The sequence below is a fragment of the Syngnathus scovelli genome, chromosome 7 (assembly GCF_024217435.2).
Source record: "Syngnathus scovelli strain Florida chromosome 7, RoL_Ssco_1.2, whole genome shotgun sequence".
Lineage (NCBI taxonomy): Eukaryota > Metazoa > Chordata > Actinopteri > Syngnathiformes > Syngnathidae > Syngnathus > Syngnathus scovelli.
The window spans coordinates 8,627,111-8,651,744 of NC_090853.1; the positions used below are offsets into that span (position 1 = coordinate 8,627,111).

Genomic DNA, 24,634 nt, shown 5'->3' on the forward strand with positions numbered 1-24,634 from the left:
TCTGCATTTAAGTGTTCTGCGATACTACATAACGATACTGATGCCAATACCTTTTATGGACAAGTAACAGACGCTGTTGCTGCTCATTCTGCTAAATAAAAATAAAGATACGTGTAAATACACTAAGTTAAGTTAACTAAATTAATTTCAATAAGGATTTGATATCTAAGTACAGTATTGATATAATTTTGAAATGCAGTAAGATCAATACCACCCGTGTTATTATGAAAGTTTTTGATATTTGTACTTGGTCGCAGAAATCCGTGTTACAAGTGTTACTTTAAATCGTGGGTATTGACATATGAGAAGGGTTATGTATATCGACAGTCGGTATCGATCCTTAACTCACTATAAGCGAGACATTTAAGTGCGGCGCATTCCTGTGCACGGTGCCCGCGAAGGAAGACTCACGGGCGGGGAGACACCACGCTACGCCTCGCAGGGGGAGCCGGAGGAGCTCACCCCAAAAGCACAACTCACGTCAGACCGCGAGGAGCTCGGTGGGGGGATTCATCAGCGACCTGCACGCGGTTTGAGGGCCGAGGGAGCGGAGATGTCGGAGCTTCTGTTGAGCGTGCTCGGGGAGCGGCTTGTCAACCGAGAGAAAGCCGAGGTGGACGTGCAGGCGCTGGGTGAACGGGTGTCGCTGCTCGGCCTGTTCTTCGGCTGCAGCCTGAACGCGCCGTGCCGGCAGTTTAACGGGAGCCTGTGTGACTTCTACGGCCGCTTCAAGCAGACTTCGGAGCACCGAGACCAGCTGGAGGTGGTGTTCGTCTCGTCGGACCAGGAGCAGAAGCAGTGGCAGGACTTTTTGCAGGAGATGCCCTGGCCCGCCTTGCCATTCAAAGATAGACACAAAAAGGTAAGAAGTGGACAATTTCCAAGCATGGGCGTTTTTATATGCATGTATATATATTGCAGACAATCTGGTTCCCCTCAACCTAATCAAAGAGAAAACTTGTACGGTTCAATTCGAAACTTAGAGCTTGGGGGCTCTTTATTTGTTTATTCTTCATGCCCGCAACATGTTTTCTTTATATACAACAGTCAGCATTGACAATAATGCAACGTAATGAACAACACATGATTGTTTTATTATGATGATGCCTTCACGCTTGCAATACTGAGATGGTTCACGCGCTAAAATCATCATTTAAAACGTCCAAGGGCTAAATATTATTTGAAACAAAGTATTTGATGTAATTTATTGTACATTTTTAAATCAACACTTTTTTTTTTCTCTCTATGGGTGAAATGATATTGGTTGGCTACTCTAGTTACTGTCACCTAGTACTTATTGGACTTGCATATTTTGTATTTTTTTTAGAGGAATATAATTGTTAGAACAATGATTACTACTTTCTTCACTGACTAAAAGCACGATACAATTAAATTACCCCACATTTTATTGTAATTAGAACATTTATAAATGACAAACTAAATTGGCTTAGTAACAATAGAGGAGAAAAAGCATCGTGCACAAATGATAAGGCCTGTCCAAATAAATTATTTAGCTTCAAGCAATTTCCAATTAAATAATACAATATTTTGCTTCTTTACTTCATGATACACAAATACTATTATAACATTTTTAGCAAATAAGTACTTAAACTGTCCCTTTTCATATGTCAGGTGTAAGTAGGAATTGTGTGATTTTGTGCTGCTCTTTATTTTTTGTACAGTTCAATATGCAATAATGGTTTTTAATTGAGTCCCGCAATAAGGGGGGGTCACACTGCAAAGCTTTTAAGTCATTGTTGCTGTCCAGCTTGAAAGCAGCAGTACCTCTACCACTATTGTGCAGACTTGTTATTGAATTTGTGGCAAAAATCTGTGTTATCAACAGAAGAGCCATTGTGGAAGGATGTAGCCGGTTTCCTGCTGGACATAAGTAATGTCCGCTCCATACACAGGCCTGCATCGCTGGTTGTAGGGTTTTTTTTTTCTTCTTTTTTTGCCTTTTGTTGTATTCAGAGGCAACAATCAGTAATATTCAAACATGTGATATTTCCACGGCATAACAATTGTTTTAAAATTACATTACTAAACAATAACATTATTTATCAATAATTTACTCTTCCGATATGTTTTATATTTTCTTATTTTTAATTGTGGACAGTATAATAAAATATTTAATTTAAGATAACAAAATTTTTAATATATATAGTGTGTGTATATATATATATATATATATATATATATATATATATATATATATATATATATATATATATATATATATTATTATCTCCATATTGGCGGCCCTGTTAGTGTAATAAAATAAAGTGTGTGATATTAACAGAACTAGTCAGTGGTTGCTGTTGTTGACCCAATGGTCATGTGACCACCTCAGGCCTCCTGCCAGACTCTGTTTTCTTCAGCTCAGCTCCAGCACAGCAATTTATCTTCTATTGTTTACACCACCGCCCAGCACCCCCCTTCTGGAATCTCACACTGTACCTCCTCTCCCTGCTGTGGGCTCTGCCTTCACTACCCCCCCCCCCCCACCCCCCCCCCCCCCCCACCCCCCCCCCTCACACACACACACACACACACACACACACACACACACACACACACACACATCATGGAAGGTTATCTGGGGTTATCCATTCAAGCCTTCCCACTGCGGGAAACATTAGTCATTCGGTATGTTTACATCCAGTAAAGAAAACCGTACTAGTGCACTCAATCAATTGAAACCAGGTTTAAAAATGTGGTTTAAAAAAAAAAATCAGCTGGAACTTGTAATCATGAAATTTGTTAAGCATGTCTATCACGAGTACATCCACAAAAAAAGTCTCAAGAAGCCGTGTGTGAAAATACACAGGAAGTCCACCATTTTAGTCTAAAGAAGGTGTCATTTTGCCCATTTTCAAAGGTCCTTCACAGACTGACTCATCTTAGAGATTTTGTCAAATTACTGAAAAGAGAAATTTTGCCACGTCGCATGGCATCGTTATCGGATTCCGCTGACGCGACGACACACACGGACCGGTTGACTGGTTCTCCCCTGAAGCTGTTTTGAACTTTGATAGGCATATCTATCATGAGTAAACACAAACACAAACCAAAAACACAGTTAGCCATTTTGGTTTGAAGCAACCATTTTGGGGTAATTTTTGTCAATTTCAGGGGTCTTTTAAAGATTAACTTTTTCTATAGTTGTGGAAAGGGACGTGAAGTGGAATAAATTATGTAATCATTATTTTTATTAATGTTATATTTGTATTTGTATAATTGCTAATGGTTTATGACTTGGTGATATTTTCAGTTGTATTGTTTTGTTACAGCAAAAGCCGTTGTGAAAGCGCTAAAAAAAAAAGACGTAATATGTATATTGCTTGACCCCAGTGAGAAATAGTCGTCCAGAGAATGAATCAATGAATGAATATTTGATCTTATGTCCAGCATCTGCAGATGATTTTCAAAGTACTCTACAAATGAAATAATGAAGTCGGTTGTTTTGGTTATTACTTTAAGTGGCCATTTTCTAGGCTCTTTCCCCTACAAAAACATCTGGATATTTTTGTCTGATTTGCTACCAAATTTGACACATAAAGGCAAGCTGTCTGCTTGTTGGCATGGCCTTACCATGATGGATTCATTCTACTGGGGTGTCGTGTGTGAATCAATTAGAAGCCGCGGCCAACGGAGTGACTGGTGCAGTGGGCGCTTTCGTCTGGGCATTCAGCAAGAGAAAGGCGTTCTTGTTCGAGTCCGGACCGCCGGACGTCTATTGTGGGGGCACAAGCAGAGGCCCACATGGTACCACCATGGTGCCACCATGGAGGCTCAAGGAGTGCCGACTGCACTGCAGCATGGCCGCAGTGCCCCAGTTGAAGCAGCTGAAGCAGTTAATGTTTGTTATTAAAAGCAACCAATAATCCATCTTAAGATCATCATGGCCTTTAGCTCAGTTATTATTTTTCTTGTAACTGCACGCACACCTTGGGGAGAGTAAAACTATTTGCATATGGATTATTGAATCATTTCCTGTATTTTATAAGGAGTGCATCTGCAGCCGTATTCCCCGAAATAAACTGATACTTTTGTCGCAACAAAATGGATTCATGCAAATTTCTCCATTGGACATCTTTCACATTAATGCGCGTGTGTATGAGTCACACCATTCTCTGAGTTGGCTGTACATGAGCTCAACAAATGAAGATGCTCTTACAAGAAGTGCACTTATTTATGCGTCATTCAATGAATGCAATGGCTCCTCTCGCCTGTTTTTTGTGAGAATTGCTACTGGGCAGTGGGCACATTAGAAATTAGAAAAAAAAAACAGAATGGCCTGAACTAAATATAAAAATAGTCCATGCCACGCAGGGGTAAAATGTACTGTATGTATCATGTAATAATTAATGCGATCACGCCGCTAACCAATCCTTCATCGGAACTCCCCACCTTGCACAATAGAAATAACCAAGGGTTTGTCATATGATGGATGCAATACAGCTATTCATGGTAACAGGTAGAAATAAATAAAAAATAATGTTAAGTTCACATGTATATTCAAAATTCTGTTGAAATGTCTTATTGCAAAGTGGAGTAAATGGCTGGCGAGTCTAAGGAGCCAACCCCCTGCTGAGGCTCTCTCAGCCGCCTTGTCGGGGGGCTAATCGCCGCTTCGATTGGTCTTTTCTCGCCCAATCTGTTCACACGGCGTGGTGATGTGGCGGCCATGTTGCATGAAAGGCTTTCATCAGCTTAAGCCTGTTGTAAGGAGCAGCAAAGGTCTCATCCTCTGAGGACTTACACACAAGCGTATGGCCAATTAGAGACAGCGGTTCTAACAAAGAAACACACACACACACACACAGTTTATTACTGAATTACAGTAGTATTTGGAATGATCAATGGATGAATGAACTTTTGAAGACTGCAGTTACTTATTATAATCAACATCTTGCACAATAGAAATGAACACAAATCTACAAAGGCCGAGTCCTTGGGATGCTTTTTCATTTTAGTAGCTCACCTGGATATCACTCGCCACCTGCTTATGTTAATAGCATAGCTGTTGTGTTGATAGCAGCAGGTATGCTTTTCGGCTCTGATGAGTATGACAACTTCTGTGGTGACCGCAGTGCGGCATCATCCAGAGTGCGTGTATTTAATCACAGTCAAATGCTCTTGTGCACATGACCTGCTGCAAAAATAAAGCGGATTAACAAGGAGAAAGCATAAAAAATGTTTCTTGTGAGGAATGTTGGCCTAATTCCATCTGACATGTGAAGTCAGGCTTTTACACACTGGCCATCCAAGCCTATTCCTGACTTTTTTGCTAGTTCGCTGTCCTATCCGTGAGACACCGATGCAGAGTCAGAGCTAGGAATGTCTTGATCTGATATCTGATATCGGTCCGATATCAGCTAAAAAAAAACAGTTTCTGTCGACATCATGTCAGAATTCATATACAAACAGTGCATTAAAGACTCCGCTCATACACTAAGCACATATCATTCCTGTTGATATTGTTTTAGATGGGTATCGGACAGTACTCTAGTGTGCAATATCGATATTGTATCAAAAGTGAAAAAGTTGTATCAGGGCATTAGTTCACATCTGTTCATTACCAGTACAAGTGATGCGCTAGCTATTAACTTGTGCAATTGTATATCACGAGTAGTAGCACGCAGTTTGTTTTGTAATTTTGTTGAGTTTTGTGATTTGGAAAAAAAGCATGTGACCATTGCAACCATATTTTATTATGTACCCAAAATGTGGAATTTAAAAAGGACTGTGTCGAATTTTTATATGCACTTTAGTTGTCCTACGAGTTGACTTTAGTCATTCTACTAATGTGATTTATTTTAGTAGTGAGAACATGGTCCTTATTGATACTCATTTACTGACAGCCCAGTAATGGATCTTCTTGGACTTCTATAACCGTCAGTGGTAGTGAATAAGTTTTAAATGCTTTAATGGATTTCCTTTTGCCATCTCAGACTGTTACGGCTCAATACTGTTAAACTAGACAATTGCAAAATCCCGCAAGTTCTGTCCAAAAGAGACAGACACTTAAAGGTGTTTTCGTCGCATCCCCTTGTTGCTTCAGGTGTGCAGAAGAGGAAAGACGTCATCATTATCATCATCAAGTTGTTTTCACAGGTTCTTCCTGTGCTGCAAAGTGATGGCGTATGTTTATGAAGTTGTCATTTCCCAAAGATAAGAGATTGGATCATGTAGCACACTGTGTTTTTCAACAAAAGTTCTATACGCTTGACTTTCGAGCCAAGGTAAACACGGCAGTGGCCTTTAAAGTGCAGGATGTTATTCCAGCAAAATATTGTGTGTGTTCACTGATGTGTGTGCCGAGGTAGCAGATCAGACAGCGGCAGACCCTGCTTTTTCATGAAATATTAGCCCATGCTAACTTTCTGGCTTGAACACAAACGTCTGCGAAACACATTTGGTCAGTTGATCTTCAAGCTCTGCTATTCCATTTTTTTTCCCTTCCATTATGGGAATTTTGAGTTGCTTTTGACAATGAAACCAAGCACAATATTTTTAATCGGGCGGAACAGAAAGCCAGAAGAGTCGCATGGTTTACTCTTTCACCTTTTGTATTTGTTCTCTGAAGTGCATGGATGAAAAAGATCTTTTATCCTGTAATCTGATTTTTGATGTACAGGATGTTTATTTAGATTTACTTAGTCCACACTATCTAAATACATACATAAACAACTCTATTTCATTTTTACATTTGTATGTTTGTATGGAACCAGCATCAAGACAAAAAGGTCCGAACAAACGGATTGATTAACTTTTGATTTGTGGAAATTGTGAATGGATTTAACACAGATTAAGATTATTGTTTTAATATTCTGGACATAGCTCAAAGGTAATTTAAGGACTTGAATAAAATTTGCTCAACATTAGTCGTACAGACTTTGAGTCAAAATTTGACATACATAAAGATTAATCAATTTTGTTGCTTTGTAGCTTCCATATGACTGAGATATATTGTCAAATAATTACCAGCAAGGGGATCTGATGAAATAATGAAACCCTCAGAGATTTTTTACACTACTTTTGTGTAACCATTCCACATTTATAAACACAAAGGATGGGTAACAATGAACATTTGATATCTAAGACGCTATCTTTACACATCCTGCAGGGAAACACGCTAGCATTTGTTGTTTGTGAAGTGTTTCGGATGATGGCCGGCACAGTTTAACGCCAGTGGCACACAGTCGAGCCGACAACTGAGAGGCAACATCCTGGTCTTTTGTGTGTGTGGCAGGCAGCTGTAAGCGGATGCTGGATATAATTGCTGCCGCATGCCCGTTTAGTCAACGGCGTTGAGATGCAGCTGTCTCTTTTGTATGTGCAAAGAATTTCAAAGTCGTGACTTGGAGAGCTTTTTTTTGGGGGAGCAAAATTAAAGCTACTTTGTGGGATTTTCCCTAGAATTTTTAAAACACTTACAATTCCCATGTCATATGAAATCAGAACAGACCATCGTAATATTTGTCAAACCCCCAGAGTCGTTTCTTCGTCTTCCTCTTAGTGACACAAAGAGGAGAGGACTTTCAAAGTGGGTCAGGTTTCTGTGTCATGCACTGGCATATTCACTCACATCTCATTTGTGTGTGATTGGCAGAGGTGGCGAAAGAGCAAAAAAGCAACTAAGTCCTAAAAGTAAGCTCTGAGTTCTCTGCAAATGTGTATTTCTTGGAATCTCCTTTTGTTTTTGTGACCAACCATCTTGGAAATCGGTGCTTGCCCAGTTGTTTGCACTGATGATGAACCCGGAAAAGTGTTGAGTGTAAAGATGGACTGCCCCTGTATGTCAAACTTCAAACTATACCTTGATATAGACCAATATTCATGTGGAAGTTATTACTTTTTTATATTCATTTAAACTTGTACTAAAACAGAAATGTCACATTTAATGCAGGGACACCATCGCCAACTTCGGTTGTTCTAGTACAAGCAAGGCAAATGTTTGTCGCAGTAAATGGCTAAAGTCGAGGAATTATACTAAAAAAGAAACACATTGCAGCATTGTTAGCAGCGTTTTTAGCGTTCCTAGTCTTTATATTGCCGTTTTACCTTTTCTAGTGTTTAGGTTCGTCGGCATGTGTCCATTTAGACTGAATAGCACTCCTGAACTTCTTCTCAGTGTCCCACAAAAGACCCTCATAATCCTCATTACACCACTCTTTTACTTACCGCTCTTTACCCCCGTTGCTCCACTGTGTTGTCATCAGTGACCCATGAGAACCGAAGCAAATTCATTCAGTAACCTCAACATTTGGTCAAGCTCTGACCTTGTGGAGCTGACTTGTTGGAATTGTGTTTTAGTGCAGAGTCGTCAAACTCCTTCGCCATGATTCACCCATGCGCAATGACAAAATCGCAAATTTCTCTCAATTTGGCATTGTCCAATTGCCTACCATTCCCAATTTTTAGCAAATAAAATATCTGGGGCACCAGAAAACGGCCAAACTTACCCTAAAATAGACACAGTTGATTGACTTGACTTATGCATGTCACACTTCATGTAGCTAAGTGAAACTCACCTCTTGGGACTGAATTTTCGATTGTCAAATTTTTTTAATTTTCTACCAAGCTCAGAACCAATGCTCTGACGAAAATGCAAATATTTGGCAATTAGTACTGTGCCACTCATCTTTTTACTCTACGAGGATCAAATTTTGTTCAATCAGGTTTTTTACATCAACTCAGTGTTTGAAGGACTTTTGTAAATGACAGAATTTGAGTTTTTTGTGAGTGTTCTGACAATAGACACAACTATACTAAGTTTCATGTGGTGTAAAACAACAAAATCAAATTCCTCGATGGCCTACCAAGATGATGCAATACCAAAAGTGATGAAACTGCGGGCAAAACGGTAATTGTAGCTCACGTGAGGAGGGGGCTCTCCCGAGATATAAATGGTTGACTGTGACCCTGCTTTTTGTTCTTGCTCTGCTTTCAGTACATCTGCTCTGCTTCATTCTGAGCAGAACAAGGTGTAGCGATCCACTTGAAACAAGTCAGTGCTTAGGGGGAGTTTAATCATTAGTCGAAAGGAGGAAGTGGCGGCAAGATGGGCATTTGTGCTTTTTCCAGGTGATGTCTGGCAGGAAGTGTGTGTGTGTGTGTGTGTGTGTGTGTGTGTGTGTGTGTGTGTGTGTGTGTGTGTGTGTGTGTGTGTGTGTGTGCGTGTGTGCGTGTGTGCGTGTGTGCGTGTGTGCGTGTGCGTGTGCGTGTGCGTGTGCGTGTGCGTGTGCGTGTGCGTGTGCGTGTGCGTGCGTGCGTGCGTGCGTGCGTGCGTGCGTGCGTGCGTGCGTGCGTGCGTCTGTGAGCGCATTGTTGCGGAATGCTGCTCTCCCGGAGCGCCTCATCAAGATCCCACCATGCTGAAAGAAAGACCCCCAGGGGAGAGGTGGGGGCTCTTTATTGAGCATCAATGCAGAGATTGACTTCAGTGTGGAAATTTACCAGAGCAGGCTGCAATCTGAGCTCGTATCATAATGTGTGCGAGAAGCAGCTCAAGGCTCATTACCCTGTTATCTCTGTCGGCCCTGTATGACATTAAGCACTTTTCTCTTTTCAATTTCTGGCTTGACGTTTAATAGAAGTGTGACAGAAGCTACCTTGAAGACTGTTCTGTATTCTGTTCTGTATCTTTCGTAATAGGAATAATGAACAAGAATGATAACCAGTGACAACAAATTTAATATTTAATATAACAACAATATTTCGACTTGCATATTTTAACATTGACATATCAGGTGAAGAATGTTAATAGCCCTTGGCTAATTTTGGTGCATCTACAGAAATGTTCATCGATGTACACTGTCCCTGTGAAATAAACTAAAAAAATCCCATATATAGCCCTTGCAAAAAAAAAGTTTGAAGATCCCTGGATTAAGAAGTAAAGATAAAAATGCAATTATTAGCTTGACGATCCTTCTGGTGGCCTTTATGTCCGACCAACCGCAACACACGGTTGTTTTGTTTGGCTCTGTTCTTTCTACCCAGCGAGACGTGTATTCCGGCAAAAAAAAGCCCTTGTTCCTGCTTGTACGCATTACACCGAGTGCCACTCAGCAGTCTGCTGGCAGCGGTCAATCCTGTTAGTGTGGAACAGCGACCAATTAGATCCGCTATGCATCTGGCCGCTACGTTTGTATAATGTCACTGGAACACCATGACTGCGAGCAGGCTACAGCAAGAGCACAATGGACTGTAGAGGAACAACTTTGTTTACAGTCTCATGTTGCTATGGCAACGGAATGTCTCATTGGAGAAGTTGTAACCGGCAATTCAGTTCATGTTTGTCATGCTAGCATGTACAGAATTCAGTACTGGTACATCTTTTTACCTTTTTAATTTATTTATTTATTTATTTATTTTAGCAGGAACCATTTTTCTATTTTATTTTTCACAAGAACTGGAAGGTATGCAGTACACAAGGCCGTCTGGCTGACAGTGCTATCTCATGATCTCAAACATGCAATTGTTTAAACTTAATTCGAACAGGGAGTAAAAAAAATAACCTTGGTTAATAAACCGCATGCTGGCTAAGGAGAAGTTGCGTAGAGCGCACATGGTGATCAGTGTACAGGCTCGTCTAACCTCATACTAACATCAACATCAAGCCGTCTCATTGTGATTACAAAAATTGAATTGTAGTCCAAGATTCAGAACACAGTCCTTTGACTAACACTGCAGCTGCTGCCATAGACCAAACCCGGCTGCTTCATGATCAATGTTGCTTCAATTGTTTACTGAAAAAAATTAAATAGCCTATGTGAGCCGCAGGCTACTTGAGGAGAGTTTATACAGAGCAGAAACATGGAATGCACTACACTAGGTCTTTGGACCAACACACTTGTATTGTACTAAACATGGAGCCGCCTGGCAATCACAAACATACTTACGATTGTTTACTGGGAAACGGTAACATCCACAGTTGTCCGTTCATCCAAGTCTTTTTACTCACTGTAATTATTGTATGGTTTTACTACTGTGTTAATTTATAGGACTATGGTACCCTCTGTGTCGATATACACATAATCGTGAATAATGACATGCATGATTAAAACTAGCTTCTGAGGTTAATTGGCAAGCAGGTCATGCCGTGTTGAAGAATCTTTGGTCAAATGAGCCAACCACATGGATGTACTTCCTTCTTTGTATGGAGCAAGAAAAAGTGGGTCACATTTTGCGAGCACAATCCAATTTTCCACATTGGGACAAATAGGACTTCACGCCCCTTGCCTTCACTTTCCATTCGTACGACAGGAATTATTCAGAGGCAGTGTGACTGGCTATTGTTCAGCACCATGCATTCCTCGCTGGTTGGGCCTGATGGATAAAAAGCAGGCTGATGTCTATCTCGGCCCACAGGGATGAAGGCTTACTATGTGGCAGATTGATTACCCGCATAATGTCTTTAGAGCCAGCACCGCATCCTTGCCGCCGAGTTGTGTCACTATTTCCCAAAAATAAATCACTCTTCATTTCGAATTGACATGGAAATATGGAGCAGCGCCATTAATGTGTCCATAAAGTCGATATATGAATGTTATAAAACACATGGAGAGTAGCCACTCGCTTGTTATTCTTAGCAGCCTGCTTTTAGCGATGACTAATGGACTAAAGTAAAATTAAAAAAAGCTAAAAATCATGTTATAAAAAAATAGTGTTGAAGGACAAATTATAAATACTGTGACCTAAAGTCTAACTGTGTCTATTGTGAAATAATACATAATACATGGCTAGTGACGTATAAAAAGTTTTTGTAATTATCATACATGATGCAAATCGGGGGCCATAGCTCCAGCTGTTATGCTGATAGCTACCTTGGTGGCACAAGTCCTTTGTGAACTGATGCAGCGAGCCCAAATGCTTTTTTTGTGTGCGTGTCTGCCTTGTGCCTCGTTATTTATAGTGAGTAAAGCCTCAGAACATTCCGGGCTGCCACAGACCGTGCACGTCCTCTTTGTGGGCACCCTCAAGAAAAACAAAAGGGGAAACATGCTTCCGATGGTCATTGTTTATTCTTATTTCTTCTTTGTTGGTTATCTTTTTTTACCAATGCCTTCCATTTAATTTTCAGTTGTTTTACGACTCATTTGTGACCTACCACGAGTCACGTTGGGTCAGTCGGCCTCCTCAACTTCCTCTTAAGCAGAGCATTCCTCACTTTAATGCTATTGCCTACTTTGGAAAGTTAGTTTTTTTTCCCTGACCACCTCGCCTGGAAAATATGAATTATTTTTCACCGATTAGACACTAGGGTCATTTTTATTTTGTTGCATTTAATTATGACTACATGCTTAAAAAGTAAGGTGCTTTCCAAACGTGCTTTTCCGAAGAGAGCAAAACATTTTCAACACTTAAGATTGGTCATTTATAAAAAAAAAAATAATAATAATAAAATAACACCCACCCATGTCACTTAACCAGGAGTAAAGGTTTATGAAATAATTGTGACCCAACATTGTAGACTCGAGCAGAATTCCAAAACCATCACATTTCAGGAAACCAAAAAACTGCTTGTTTGTTTAGTTATTAATATTGTATTGTCAAAGAGAGCAGGCAGTTTTTGACGATTCATATTAGTAAAAAATTTGCAAAAATAACACACACACACCTATGGACTGAAAAATAATCTTTTGGCCATAATCTTAGAAAAAAGGGTTTTGAATGAAGCACATGCAAGCCCTCTTAGAAAGATTAAAACCATGGATTGTATTTTCCCTCATGGAGCCCAATTATACTCTTGTACATAGTAAGTGAAGGAAATCGTTTCATGTGCATGCAGCACAGTATACCTCATCACCACCACATTGACAACTTCAACCAACATTCTAGCGTGTGCCGCCTGTCAGAAGCAAACCCCTAATTTGGAACCCTAACCCAAAATTAAAATTCTAACTTGAACCCTTAACCCTTGTTCGAAACACTATTGAAGCCGCACATGAGGGTTACATTCTTCTTCATTCAGTCTTTGGAAGGCAATGCATGAGGTGGGCTGAACATGGAAACAGGCATGCAGGAGGCAAACAGATGTGAGGGTTTAACAAGAGGAGGAAAGGGCTGAACGAGCGGGCATAACATGTCACTTGATGCCGTGATGTTACTGGGCCCTGGTAATGCACACACAGCTAACATCCTGGCCCTAACAAAAGGATAGCCCGCCTGCATTGTGAGTGGAAAAGCAAAGCAATGTGACATGCCTATAAATAAAGTAGGTTTGAATGCAGGTTGACATACTAAGCCTTGGAGCTCTCTGTGTGCTCTTTTTTTATGACAAGCAGAGAACTGTGTCACTGTGATTTATGAGGCGAGGTCCACTATGGGAAGAGGACAAAACGTGGGTTACCAATATGACATCTGTTTCATAATGTGGCAGCTGTTTGTGGAAAATATGCTTTGTTTAATACTGCCTTGAAACCCTGATTTGAAAATTTAATGATTGCTTGAAAAGTCTAACCCTGTTTTTGAATCCCAGTCCTTGTTAGAAACCATAAAACAGCCTGATCTCCCTAGCTTAATTTGAAATTCAAACCTCAGTCCTGTCTTGAAACCCTATTTTAAACCCCCCAATTTTGTCTTGAAATCTCAATTTGACAAGATGCCAGTGACTTGCAAGCCTAACTTGAACCCTTAATCCTCATTTGATACTTTGTTTTATAATCCAAATTCAAAATCGTAACACTGCATCAATTGAAACCCTAATTAAAAACCCTATCTTGTCTTGGTACCCAATTCCTGTCTTCAAACCCTAATTTGAATATCTAAATCTGGCTTGAAACCATATTTTTAAAAAACTAGTCCTTGTTTAAAACTCTAATGCAGAGTTGAAACCCTAATTTGAAACCCTAAATCAGTTGAACCCATATCTTGAAGCCTTAATGAAACCGTAACCCTGACTTAATTGAAAGCCTAAATTAAACTGAAATTCTCTGAAACTGTAACTGTGCAATATGAAACCCCAAGACAAGTTTAAAACCCTAATTTAAAACCATTGTTCAAACCTTAATTTGAAATTCTGAGTTCAAAACCAAGTCTTTCAAAGTCTTGAAACCCTCTAGTCTAGCAGCATAATTAAATGTGTCCGTCAATCGTTGCAACTGTAAATTAATTTTCATTTTTCAAATGATCGCTCGCTGCCGCAATTCAGCTCAAAAGGCTGCTAAAAGCGTGTGAAATGTTCGCCTTTTAAAGTGACATCAATATTCATGTGTTGTGATGTCGAGAGCATGCGAGGAGGCGGAGGAGGAGGAGGAGGAGGAACTGGGGGGGCTTAAGATTCAGGGTCAAATGGAGGTCATGGCATGGAAGCTTTCCAACCCACCCCCACCCTCTTCTTGTGGAGTTCTCCCGTGTGTGTGTGTGTGTGTGTCTGTGCGTGCATGTGTGTGTGTGTGTGTGTGCATGTGTGCGTGCGTGTGTGTGTGTGCAAGTGTACGTGTGCCTGAAATGAATGCTGACTGCGTCTAATTGAGCGACAAACCGTGCAAATGAAGCTCATTAATGTGTTTTGTGCGATTATTAAATTGTCATGAAGGCATAAACGAGGCCATGTTAGGTTTTTACACCAACTGCTTTTCTTTTCAGCCTTTTACGTGTTATCTGCTCGTGTTACTGCCGGCAGACAAAGAATGCACCTGGCTTTCCAAGCCACGAGTTGGCCCACCATACTCGGGCCTGAAGTAATACATGGAGAGCGTCCAGCTGGTCCAGACAAAACTCAAACCGTGGGTCAGTTTCAGCTGGTCCAGAGTATAACTTGGCAGAGCAGGCCTTATTTCTATCATCTAAGGACAATTTTAATCACTTGATGTAATAAACCAAATGTAGCTTATGATTTTTTTTTTTTTTCAACTAGCAAATTGTGTTTTACTGTTACAATTTTGCACACAAGGGAGTGGAGATAGGTAATGTGGACAAACACGAAATCTGCTCACCGACACATCTGCGACTATGCGGGGGTCGACTATAATCAATATTGACCTTGAGAAAACATTTCTTAAGTTTGAAACCCCAAAACCGGCTCAAACACTATCTTCCAATCTTACTTCTCACAGAGCCCTCGGTCCCGCGCACCTCCACCCTCCCCACTGGCCCGTTTCAAATAGTTTCCACATTACTGCGCATGTAACCCTTTTCATGCTCTTTGTGATCAAACTGAGGAACAAAGAGCAGATAAGCGCAAAGAATATTAAACCCGTTGCCACTGTGACTGCAGGTTGCCTCACAATGCAGCACATAGCCGCTGAGAGCTTTTGTACTCTTTTATTCCTCCCCCCTTGCCCTTTTTTTTAAAACTCCATTAAAAGTGGTCTCTATACAAAAGCAAAGTTTAGCGCCTCTATTCAATCAGGTTGCTTTTGTGCCCGCACACAAGGCTGCACGGAGGTGGTGCACCTCCATTTTTCCCCCCAAGCACCCTGACATTCTAGCACCTGTTTCCCGTCACAAAACCATTAATTTATCACTGAATTATTAAGCGGGGGGAGCGCACACAATACACGCTCTTTTGGCACTGAGGGGTGTTGGAGGGGGTTGCCGTGGCAACAGGAGCAATGGTAAAGGTGGCGAGACAGGGGATGGGGGGGAAGAGGGGAGTCATCATCATTGAAAAATGCAATCGCCGCTTTCCCGCCCAGTCAAACGAGCGGATTAATCAAAGATGCAGAGAGAGTGGGGAAATCCCCTGCATGATAGCGCTCGGATCGACGGCACGCTTCAAAAAGATGACAAGTGAAGAATGTGATGAGATGGAGTTCCAAAAGGTTAAACATTGCATCTGTCCCAGGGGAGGCCAGCGGCTAGGATCTGAAGTGGTAGCACGCGCTAGCAGAAGAGGTGTCGGGCGGATCCTCCCTTTTGTAACCGTGACGAGCCTTTTTTGTGTCCGGCCTCTTTAAGGGGTGAGCAAGAGTGGGGAGCGGAGCTATACATTGGAGCTGAACAATAAATCAAATTCCAATCGACATCAAAGTGTAGTAGAATGCCATTTTCAAATCAAAAAGATTACAATGGGCTTGACTGGTAGAATTTTGGGGAATTGTTAGAGGTAATACTTAAAAATTGAACCTTACAGTCTTGACTACCACTAAGTTAACATCTATAATTGAAGTACAGATAAACTGACTTTCATATTATCATTTTAGAGTAAGCCTAGCCTGCAAGACCAAAACATTTATGTTCAATAAATCTGATTATTTGTTATAATACAGAATAGATTAATTTATTACCTGTTTGACAAAAATACATGGGAAATACCATAAGTATAAAATGATCATAAACTTGATGTATACTCTTATGTTTACAAATTTTGCAATTGCATTAACAGTCTGTGTGGGGGAGAAAGTTAGTCCGGCAAAGCTTTAGCTTTTAGCTGCCTCTTTTATCAGCTCCCTGTCCTTGTGCAGTCTCTTTGCTTCTGACTTAAAACTGTTCCCTTTTGTAGTGAAAGAAATTGTCATCGCTAGGAATTTAATTGTCTCAATATGCGACACCACAACAACTATAAATGTGGATTTCATCGACGTCTGCCTGAGAGCTTAAGCTAAGTTCATCGTATTGCTATGGCCTTGACGGAAGCAGTCATTTTTATAAGTGAAGTGACATTTTGTAGATGACAAAAGTATATTTCATCCAGCTGTCGTTGTTTTCTTTAGAATGATTGCTTTGTTTCCTTTGGAGACATAATGCTGTGTTTATTGCTTTGGTTATAATAGCATCCAATGAAATGATGCTTGTAGGGGTGGCAGTGGATCAATACGGCATGGGATTGTTCTTGCTTATCATCTCCTGGAGGGACTCTCACTCTGAGAGCTATTGCCTGTGCTCTCTGTCTTGTGTCCGAGTGGTTTGAGGGCAGAAAACGCTGAGCTGTGTGTTTAAGAATGGAAGACTGTATTTTTTTTTCCTCTTTGGTGTGTTTGCAGATGAAACTGTGGAACAAGTACAAGGTGACCAGCATTCCGTCACTGGTGTTCGTGGACGCCGCCACGGGGAAGGTGGTCTGTCGGAACGGTCTGCTGGTGGTCAGGGACGATCCCAAAGGTGAGCCTACGTGATAGCCCATTTGTGGTGCACTTTCAGTCTGCTGCTTTTCCTGATGTTTTATGTTGTAAGCTGCTCCCATGTTGCTCTCAAGTGTGCTTCTTTTTCGAGATTGTTTTGGGGACACTTCAAGTTTGTGCTTTTTGTTCATCTTTTTTTAAGATCCCGTAACTTGCATGGTCTCAATCCGCGTTTTCCTTTTTGGCATTTGTGTAGCACATTCTTGTCTTTTTTTTTTACTTTTCTGTCTCTGTGCTTCTTTTTCAGGCTTATGTGTCACACTCTGCTGTCACTCCTCTCACTCTGCTCACACTGCTGCTTTTTCTGGCTTTCGTCACACTATGAAACTATGTTTCGTTTTCAGGATTCTGTAATGTACAAGTCCGTCGTGCTTTTCCTCTTTCTGTGATAATTTTTCAACGTTTTGCGAGTACTCTGCCGTTTAATTTTGTCCCTTCCCTCATCATGTACCTCTTTTTCAGGCTTTTGTGTAGCACACTGCCGTCAAGTATTAAGATTACCATAACATTTACATTAATTTCCATGCCTTCGTGGCTGTAATGGTGCACTAAAAAGCGATTAGTCATGTGAGAGAATTGCATGCTAAAGGCGACACAGTGGACATCCAGAGTGGATTTCTTTTCTTTTTGACAGCTTTTACTGTCTCTGCTAATGAAAGCCAGAACAAGCCTGCGGTGCTATTTGCATGATTCATTAACTGCGCTTGTAAACGAGTTGGCGGTGGGGAGGACATAAATCTCCAGCTATAGTACAGACACATATAATTCATTAGTACAGTTTTTTACATATGTAGTTTTTAGTTTCTGGGTATGGTTTTCCTTGTTTAGTTTTTTTTTTTATGTGGTCAGCAGGATTTTTTCACATTTATTTCAAATTAACTTATTAATTCATCCTTTTATTCTCCCCCAAAAGAATATACTTAACTGATACAATTGCCAAATAAACATGTCAACAAATTATATACAATAGCTAGAAATACATAATTTATTTACTCAACATAAATAGCAACAGATTAAGAAAGATAATCTAATAACAAATAATGAAAAACAGAATTATAACAAAAAAAATGTAAAAATGACTCCATTAAATGTGTGTGCATGTGCAAGCGTTTTACTCCATTTATGGCAAGTGAAAAATTAGACAACCAGGCATGATTGGATAATAATAGTACATCAGTGAAGAGTAAAAGTAGCTGGTGAGTTCGTCAAAAAACCTAGTCATATATTCTCTGTGCAATCTCCCCTTTTTCTGGCAAGGAATAAAATACAAAAACAACTTTTTGGTGTTTCCCAGTAAATAATCGTATGTCGATCACCACAAAAAAGCTAATGTGTCGTAAAAGTGTGACAGTAGTTGGTGTTTAAGTCAGAAGACCTCCTACGTCTGCACTGTTTCTCCTTTTCATTGGAAGGATTAAACTAGAGAGACAATTCTTGGTGTTTCACTGTACAAAATGTGATGTCTGGCTCCACGTTTAGTGTGATAGCAGCTGCCATGTTATGGGTGTAGGAATGATGGTGGCGAACATTCTCCGTATGGATGAAAAGGCTGACTGGAGTGCCTGCTGCCAGTGTGAAAGTGGCCTTTTAGCTTCAGGACCACAATGAGCGGCTGTTGCGCTGCAGACGTGTCATTCCTGCCTAATGAAGGCTCGCTCATAAAGACGCCATTATGAAGCGGCCATACAGGCCTTTATTTAGGATTACCTCCAACGCCCCCGCCCTCCCCGTAGAACTCCACTTTCTGGTGCCTAACAATGACGATGCCATGAAAAGGAAGTGAAAGAATGACCCAGAGCTGGAAAGGAGGAGATGAACTGCCTCACATCTCACATGATTTGACCTATCGAGATCCAATTTGATGGGGTTGTTTAGACTAACTTGAACTAGAGATTAGTTTGATTGCTACCATAATTCGACAGATAGAAAACACTAATTAAATTAGGATTTTTAGAATCTGTTCTTCTCAATATTTAAACAACATTCACGTCAAACTCATCAAAACATCCAAACAGATATTATCACAATGTGCGGTAGCCTCTTCAAAGTCAGAACATTGTTTTTGATGGTTATGGGAACATGTTTGTTATTAATCTTCAAAGACTCTCAATAGACGCTAATGTTTTGTCTTCATCCAGTGAGTAATCTTAAATGTTTAGTGTTTTCCAGACCTTGGTGAAGTGCTGACACATTCAAATAACTTGAATGGCTCCAAAAGACTTTTCCCACAGTGTGGAAATTTGCAATTTTCATCCTTAGATTTCCACAGAGTTCCTTCCCCTTCGTTTATTGGTCAATCCATTGACGTACAACTGTTTGAACTGATCATGGAATCTGCTCTTGTTTAGAAATGCCTCCCACTTTCCAAACGTTTGTAAATCTAAATCGCTCATTCTTAAGTTCCTTGGACTTTTAAGTATTGGTCAATCTCTTTTATGTGCAATTGTTTTCATTGACGCTGCCTTATAATGAATGTCGTCCCCTGTCTCTCTTCACAGGTTTGGAGTTCCCCTGGGGGCCCAAGCCATTTGCAGAGGTGGTGGCGGGTCCTCTGCTCAGGAGCAACAGGCAATCGATCGACAGTGCTTGCCTGGAGGGGCACTACGTTGGGGTCTACTTCTCGGCACACTGGGTAACCTTTTTACTTTTTTTATTTATTTATTTTAAACTACAAAGCATTTCTACTTCAATCCCAACACTGGCGGGGAGGCACTGGGCCCAATTGGCCCTGAATCTGCCAGAACCAGAAAGCCTCTAGTGAAGGATTGACTCACCCAAACCACAATCCCACATGACACTAAGATAAGGCAGTTCTGTCATATACTGTAAAGCACCTCCAAGTGGTGAAAAAATGTAATTACAAGATTTGGCAACGGTTGTAGATGATAAGTCCATAACTGTGAAGAAAAAAAACAAGCCGAGGAGTAAAATAATCAAATTCACAACCTTGCATTTATTAATGGTTGAAAATAAGTGAATTTTCTTTACTCCTCTTTGCACAACACTTTACTGTTACATTTTGGTTTTTGGAAGAAAATATTGATTACTCCATGACTATGAAATACAAAGTCTATTTGTTTGATATCTTTTAGTGTCCACCATGCCGCAGTTTGACACGGGTGTTGGTGGAGTCCTATCGCACAGTCAAAGAGTCGGGTCAAAAGTTTGAGATTGTGTTTGTCAGCGCTGACAGGTGAGATACCTTATACAGTCTACTATATGGTGTCCATCTATTGAGACACACTCATAATTTATCCTTCCCGTAGGTCTGAGGAGTCTTTCCAGCAGTACTTCAGCGAAATGCCCTGGTTGGCAGTGCCGTATTCAGACGAGGCTCGACGCTCGCGGCTCAACAGGCTATTTGGGATTCAAGGTAATCAATCACCTCTCACAGAGCACACACAAGTGATTTTATTTTATTTTCTCTTTGGGTTGCATGCCAAAGTTTGAACTATAAATTAGCTTCTTCTTTTTTTTCCCGCACCATGGTGTCTATTATACCCTCCTTAAGCTTGCTGTATGCAGTTTAGAAGTAAAGCACTCCTCTAAAAAAAAAAAATTATAATCTACGATAGCACAGCTGTCAAAGCCAAGGCCCGGGGGTCAGATACGGCCCGTCATATCATTTTATGTGGCTCTCGAAAACAAAATGCGCATTGACTACATGCGTCAATACCAAATAAACAAATCATCTTCCTTTTAAAAAAAAATAAAGATCTCGCTAACAATTTTTGTTACCATTAATCTTTATAAATTTTATACAGTTTATAAATATTATATAATATACAGCCTCTGACAGTTTGTTGTGTAGCCTGTATATACTAATGTGAGGAGTTCATACATTTATTTGGGTTGACAGTAGTAATGGCCCTCCGCAGGAAACTATGACTACGATGTGGCCCACAATAAAAATGAGTTTGACATCCCTGCTATAGCATCCACTCTTACATTTTCAAGGTAGACTTCTTCTTGTCAGAATTGCAATTTTTATGAGCTCCTGGATTTGATCTGTCATCATGTTTGCGCTTCTACACTCCTCACTCATTCCCTGCCTGGAATAAGTGAGGGGAGGGGGGGGTTGGTACTTTTTCCTGCAAAGCATGTGAGGAATGCACAGAGATGTCAACACTGCACCCCCCACCCTCTACCCACCCTGGCCTGCCTTCAGTCCACACGAGCAGACAGGATGAATTGTGACGCTTGCTCCGGCTGTGCTCCTGCATCCCGGCTGTTTCTGATAAAGCTGACAGATTGTGATCACAGAAATCACAAGCAGCGCTATGGGGAACAATCCGTGCAGGGAGTCCACTTTGTTTAACTCTGTGACTTTTTTTGTTTGGATCAGTCCAGGCTCTACTACAAATCAACCAGTCAGCTAGGATGGGGTCCACTCAACTGTGAGCCTATTGCGGAATAAAATAGATGGATCCAAAATACACTTGATGTTTATCTTGTATGACATAAAATCAACATAGCAAAAATCATCCCTGCTCTGGGGTGGTCTAGTTTTAGACTGCACAATGTAAAAAACACAAATGGTGTTCTTTGCACTTAAACAGATGTTACAACAGCAACATGCTGTCAAGAAAATGAGCCATTATCCGCTGTTCTCTTTTAACGTACTTTATCGCTCCCCAGGTATCCCCACCCTGATCCTGTTAGACACCGAGGGTCACGTGATCACGCGACAGGGCCGCGTGGAGGTGCTGAATGACCCAGAGTGCCGACTGTTCCCGTGGCACCCTCGCCCCGTGCTGGAACTCAGTGAGGCGAACGCCGCTCAGCTTCATGAGGGACCCTGCCTCGTCCTCTTTGTGGGTGAGTCGGCAGCCCTTGTAAATATTTGTCAAATCTTTCATGCAGCCCACTTGTCTAGTATACATATTTTCTATTTGCAGTCAAACAAAATTTCTAGGACAATTACTGTTTGAAAGATTCCTGAAAATGGCTAAAATGGAGGCTCTAAATGGCAGATTTCCAGACTTGACGTCTTGAGACTTTTTGAGTCTGCACCTTTAAATTAGAGTAGAATAGTGTAAGTTGACCCTTGACCCTTTATTGTTTTGTGCTACTTTTTTTTTTGCTTACCTTCTCTAGCTGACGACATTCAATGAGAATACATCTTCTAATAAGCTCGCATGGACCAAAATACCAAGAGCTGACATTTCAAACCGCTAAAAACTCAACTTTACTAGCTTTTGGGGTTTTTTTTAGCACAAATGTCATGCGAAGAGAAGTATGGATAGTAAAACAATTATACTTTTATAATCATTTCTTTGAGGATTTTTTAAGTGCTCTTTCCATAGTTTTCCATGTTTTTATATACTTTGAGTGACAAAAGAATACTAATTTACTTTAATGTTACAAGAGCACCATAATTTTCATATTTAGAATTACACATGGAAAGCAAGCGTTTAAAATTTCAATGAAATACGGATTTATTTATTTTCGAAGTCACAGAGGGTCAAAGCAAAAGGATGAAAGCGCTACATGTGGCTTTCATGTCTTGTGGTTGCAGGCCCCTTGTCAAGTATGAGTGGTTCATATTTGGTAGCAATCACATAAAATCTAGGTCAAGTTCATCATTGAATTATGCCAAAATGGTCGGTCGGCTTCCTGTGTGTTTTCAAGTAAGGCCTCCTGAAACTTGTGTGCACATATAGTCAACATGTCTTCCAAATTTTTGAAGAAGCCAGAGTATTTTGCAGGTACTGGCTAAATTCAACGTCCCCCTGATGTGTGTCGAGGTCAAACCGTACAGCAAAACAAGACGTGGACCATCTGGTGTTCTCTTCAGACGCAGAGGAGGAGGGCGAGCTGGAGCCGGCCAAGGAGCTAATCCGGCCCATCGCTGAGAAGCTGATGACTAAGTATAAAGCCAAGGAGGAGGAGACGCCGCTGCTCTTCTTTGTGGCCGGAGAGGTGAGGAAAAGAAAATGTCCCTTCAATAATGGGGTGAATGGTATTTAGTGCACAATTGCAAAAGATCAAGATTGACTGAAGTAAATATGAGAGCAGTGGTAGGTCATTTGTAGTTTACACTTTGTATTTCACTCTATCTTCTTAAAAAAACTTCTTCAGATCGTTTGCTTTGAAGCAACTCCCCACCTCCACCTTTGAGTTTCAGCCTTTAGAACTCAGAATTGAATGTCTGATAACCGCCGCTGTGCACTGAAGAAATAAAGTGATTAGAAAGAATTCCATCAAAAAAAAAGTAGGCTTGAATAATTGGTAAAATTCAAATTATCATTGCAATGTGGCAGAATGCAATTTTCACAATCCCACCCACAGTGTAGAAGTGTCATAAAGTTACTGTAATAAGATCCTCTCTTCCATAGTAATGATCTCCATCTTGCGATAAAAATAATCCAGGAAGGGAGGGTGGATGTGTCTGCAGTCCGTCGAGATTTAAATGTCCTGGTTTTATGAGCCAAAACCATATGCCAAATCAGATATTTTACATCCACAAAGCCTTCAGTTCATTTCCTGTCTTTACCCCCGCTGCCTGTTTTCTGAAGTCTTCTGAAGCTGAGCCGTGATTGGTTATGATACCATGCCTCAACTGTGATGTCATTTTCAGTCGATAGCAAGTGGCAAAATGTCCGAATTTGAGATGAATAAAAACGGGTGGATTTTGCTGCTTAACTCGTATTCTACATTCTCAATATTAATCAGAATGCCGTGTTTAGACTTGTGGGGGCACATACAACATATTATTGTAAAGAAAAGTTTGGGGTTGACTTTCTCTTTGAAGGGTCATAACCCCCTGATACTGTACTTTTCTTTGAGGGAGACTAATGGCAGATCATTGCTGCCGCTTACAGGACACGACAGGCCTTAAATATCTTCATTGTCTCTGCAGGATGACATGAGCGATTCCTTGCGTGATTACACCAATCTGCCAGAGGCTGCACCGCTGCTCACCATCCTGGACATGTCAGCGCGAGCCAAGTACGTGCGCGATGTGGAGGAAATCACGCCGGACGTGGTGGAGCAGTTTGTCGACGATTTCCTGGCAGACAAGCTCAAACCTGATCCCATCTGAGACAGGAAGTCCAAATTTGGACGAGAATGGGACTCTTCACAATCATCATTAATGCACTCCTGCGTCATCATTCAATTTTTACTAGTTTAACTTTTTTTTTTTTTTTTTACTCTCTCTGTCTCCCGTGGTGCCTTGCATTGACTCTATAGCCCCTACAGTTAATATATACAAATATTCTCTTGTTTTTCCACATTATGACATTAATAAATCCCATTTCTGGATTCTAGCGAAGCCCAGCGGACCTACTTATCACTGACATCTTTCTCACATCTGCACCATGGAGCATTGAAAACAAAAAACAAACAAAAAAAAGAATAAAGTGATTGCATTTTTTGTTTCTGTTGTGCAAGCTGGCAATCATTGCAACTACTAACAAAAGGAGCCGGGGATTTATTTTTTTTGCACTGGGTTGTTGTATTAGTGGTTGTCATGAATAAGGGGAGGAGTAATCACAATATTCATACCTTGCCGATTGGTAACCAAACATTGCCGTAATTTCACTCTATTTTCATAG

At 40.7% G+C, this 24,634-nt stretch overlaps 1 protein-coding gene across 2 annotated transcripts; it reads left to right on the plus strand.

The window, feature by feature from the left end:
* Window positions 1-53: 53 nt before the first annotated feature.
* Window positions 54-24,453, plus strand: nxn (nucleoredoxin). Of its 2 annotated transcripts, none has more exons than XR_007482920.1 (8): window positions 54-862; window positions 16,938-17,055; window positions 19,574-19,707; window positions 20,168-20,268; window positions 20,342-20,448; window positions 21,714-21,893; window positions 22,873-23,095; window positions 23,938-24,072. XR_007482920.1 is itself a non-coding variant. In XM_049726769.2 (8 exons), the coding sequence occupies exons 1-8, from the start codon at window positions 554-556 to the stop codon at window positions 24,118-24,120; spliced, it is 1,257 nt and encodes a 418-aa protein (XP_049582726.1). In that variant the 5' UTR covers window positions 58-553; the 3' UTR covers window positions 24,121-24,453. The 2 variants fall into 2 exon arrangements, 1 of the variants encoding a protein (XP_049582726.1); XM_049726769.2 differs by having other exon boundaries at window positions 58-862; window positions 22,873-22,997; window positions 23,938-24,453.
* The last annotated feature ends 181 nt before the right edge of the window (window positions 24,454-24,634 follow it).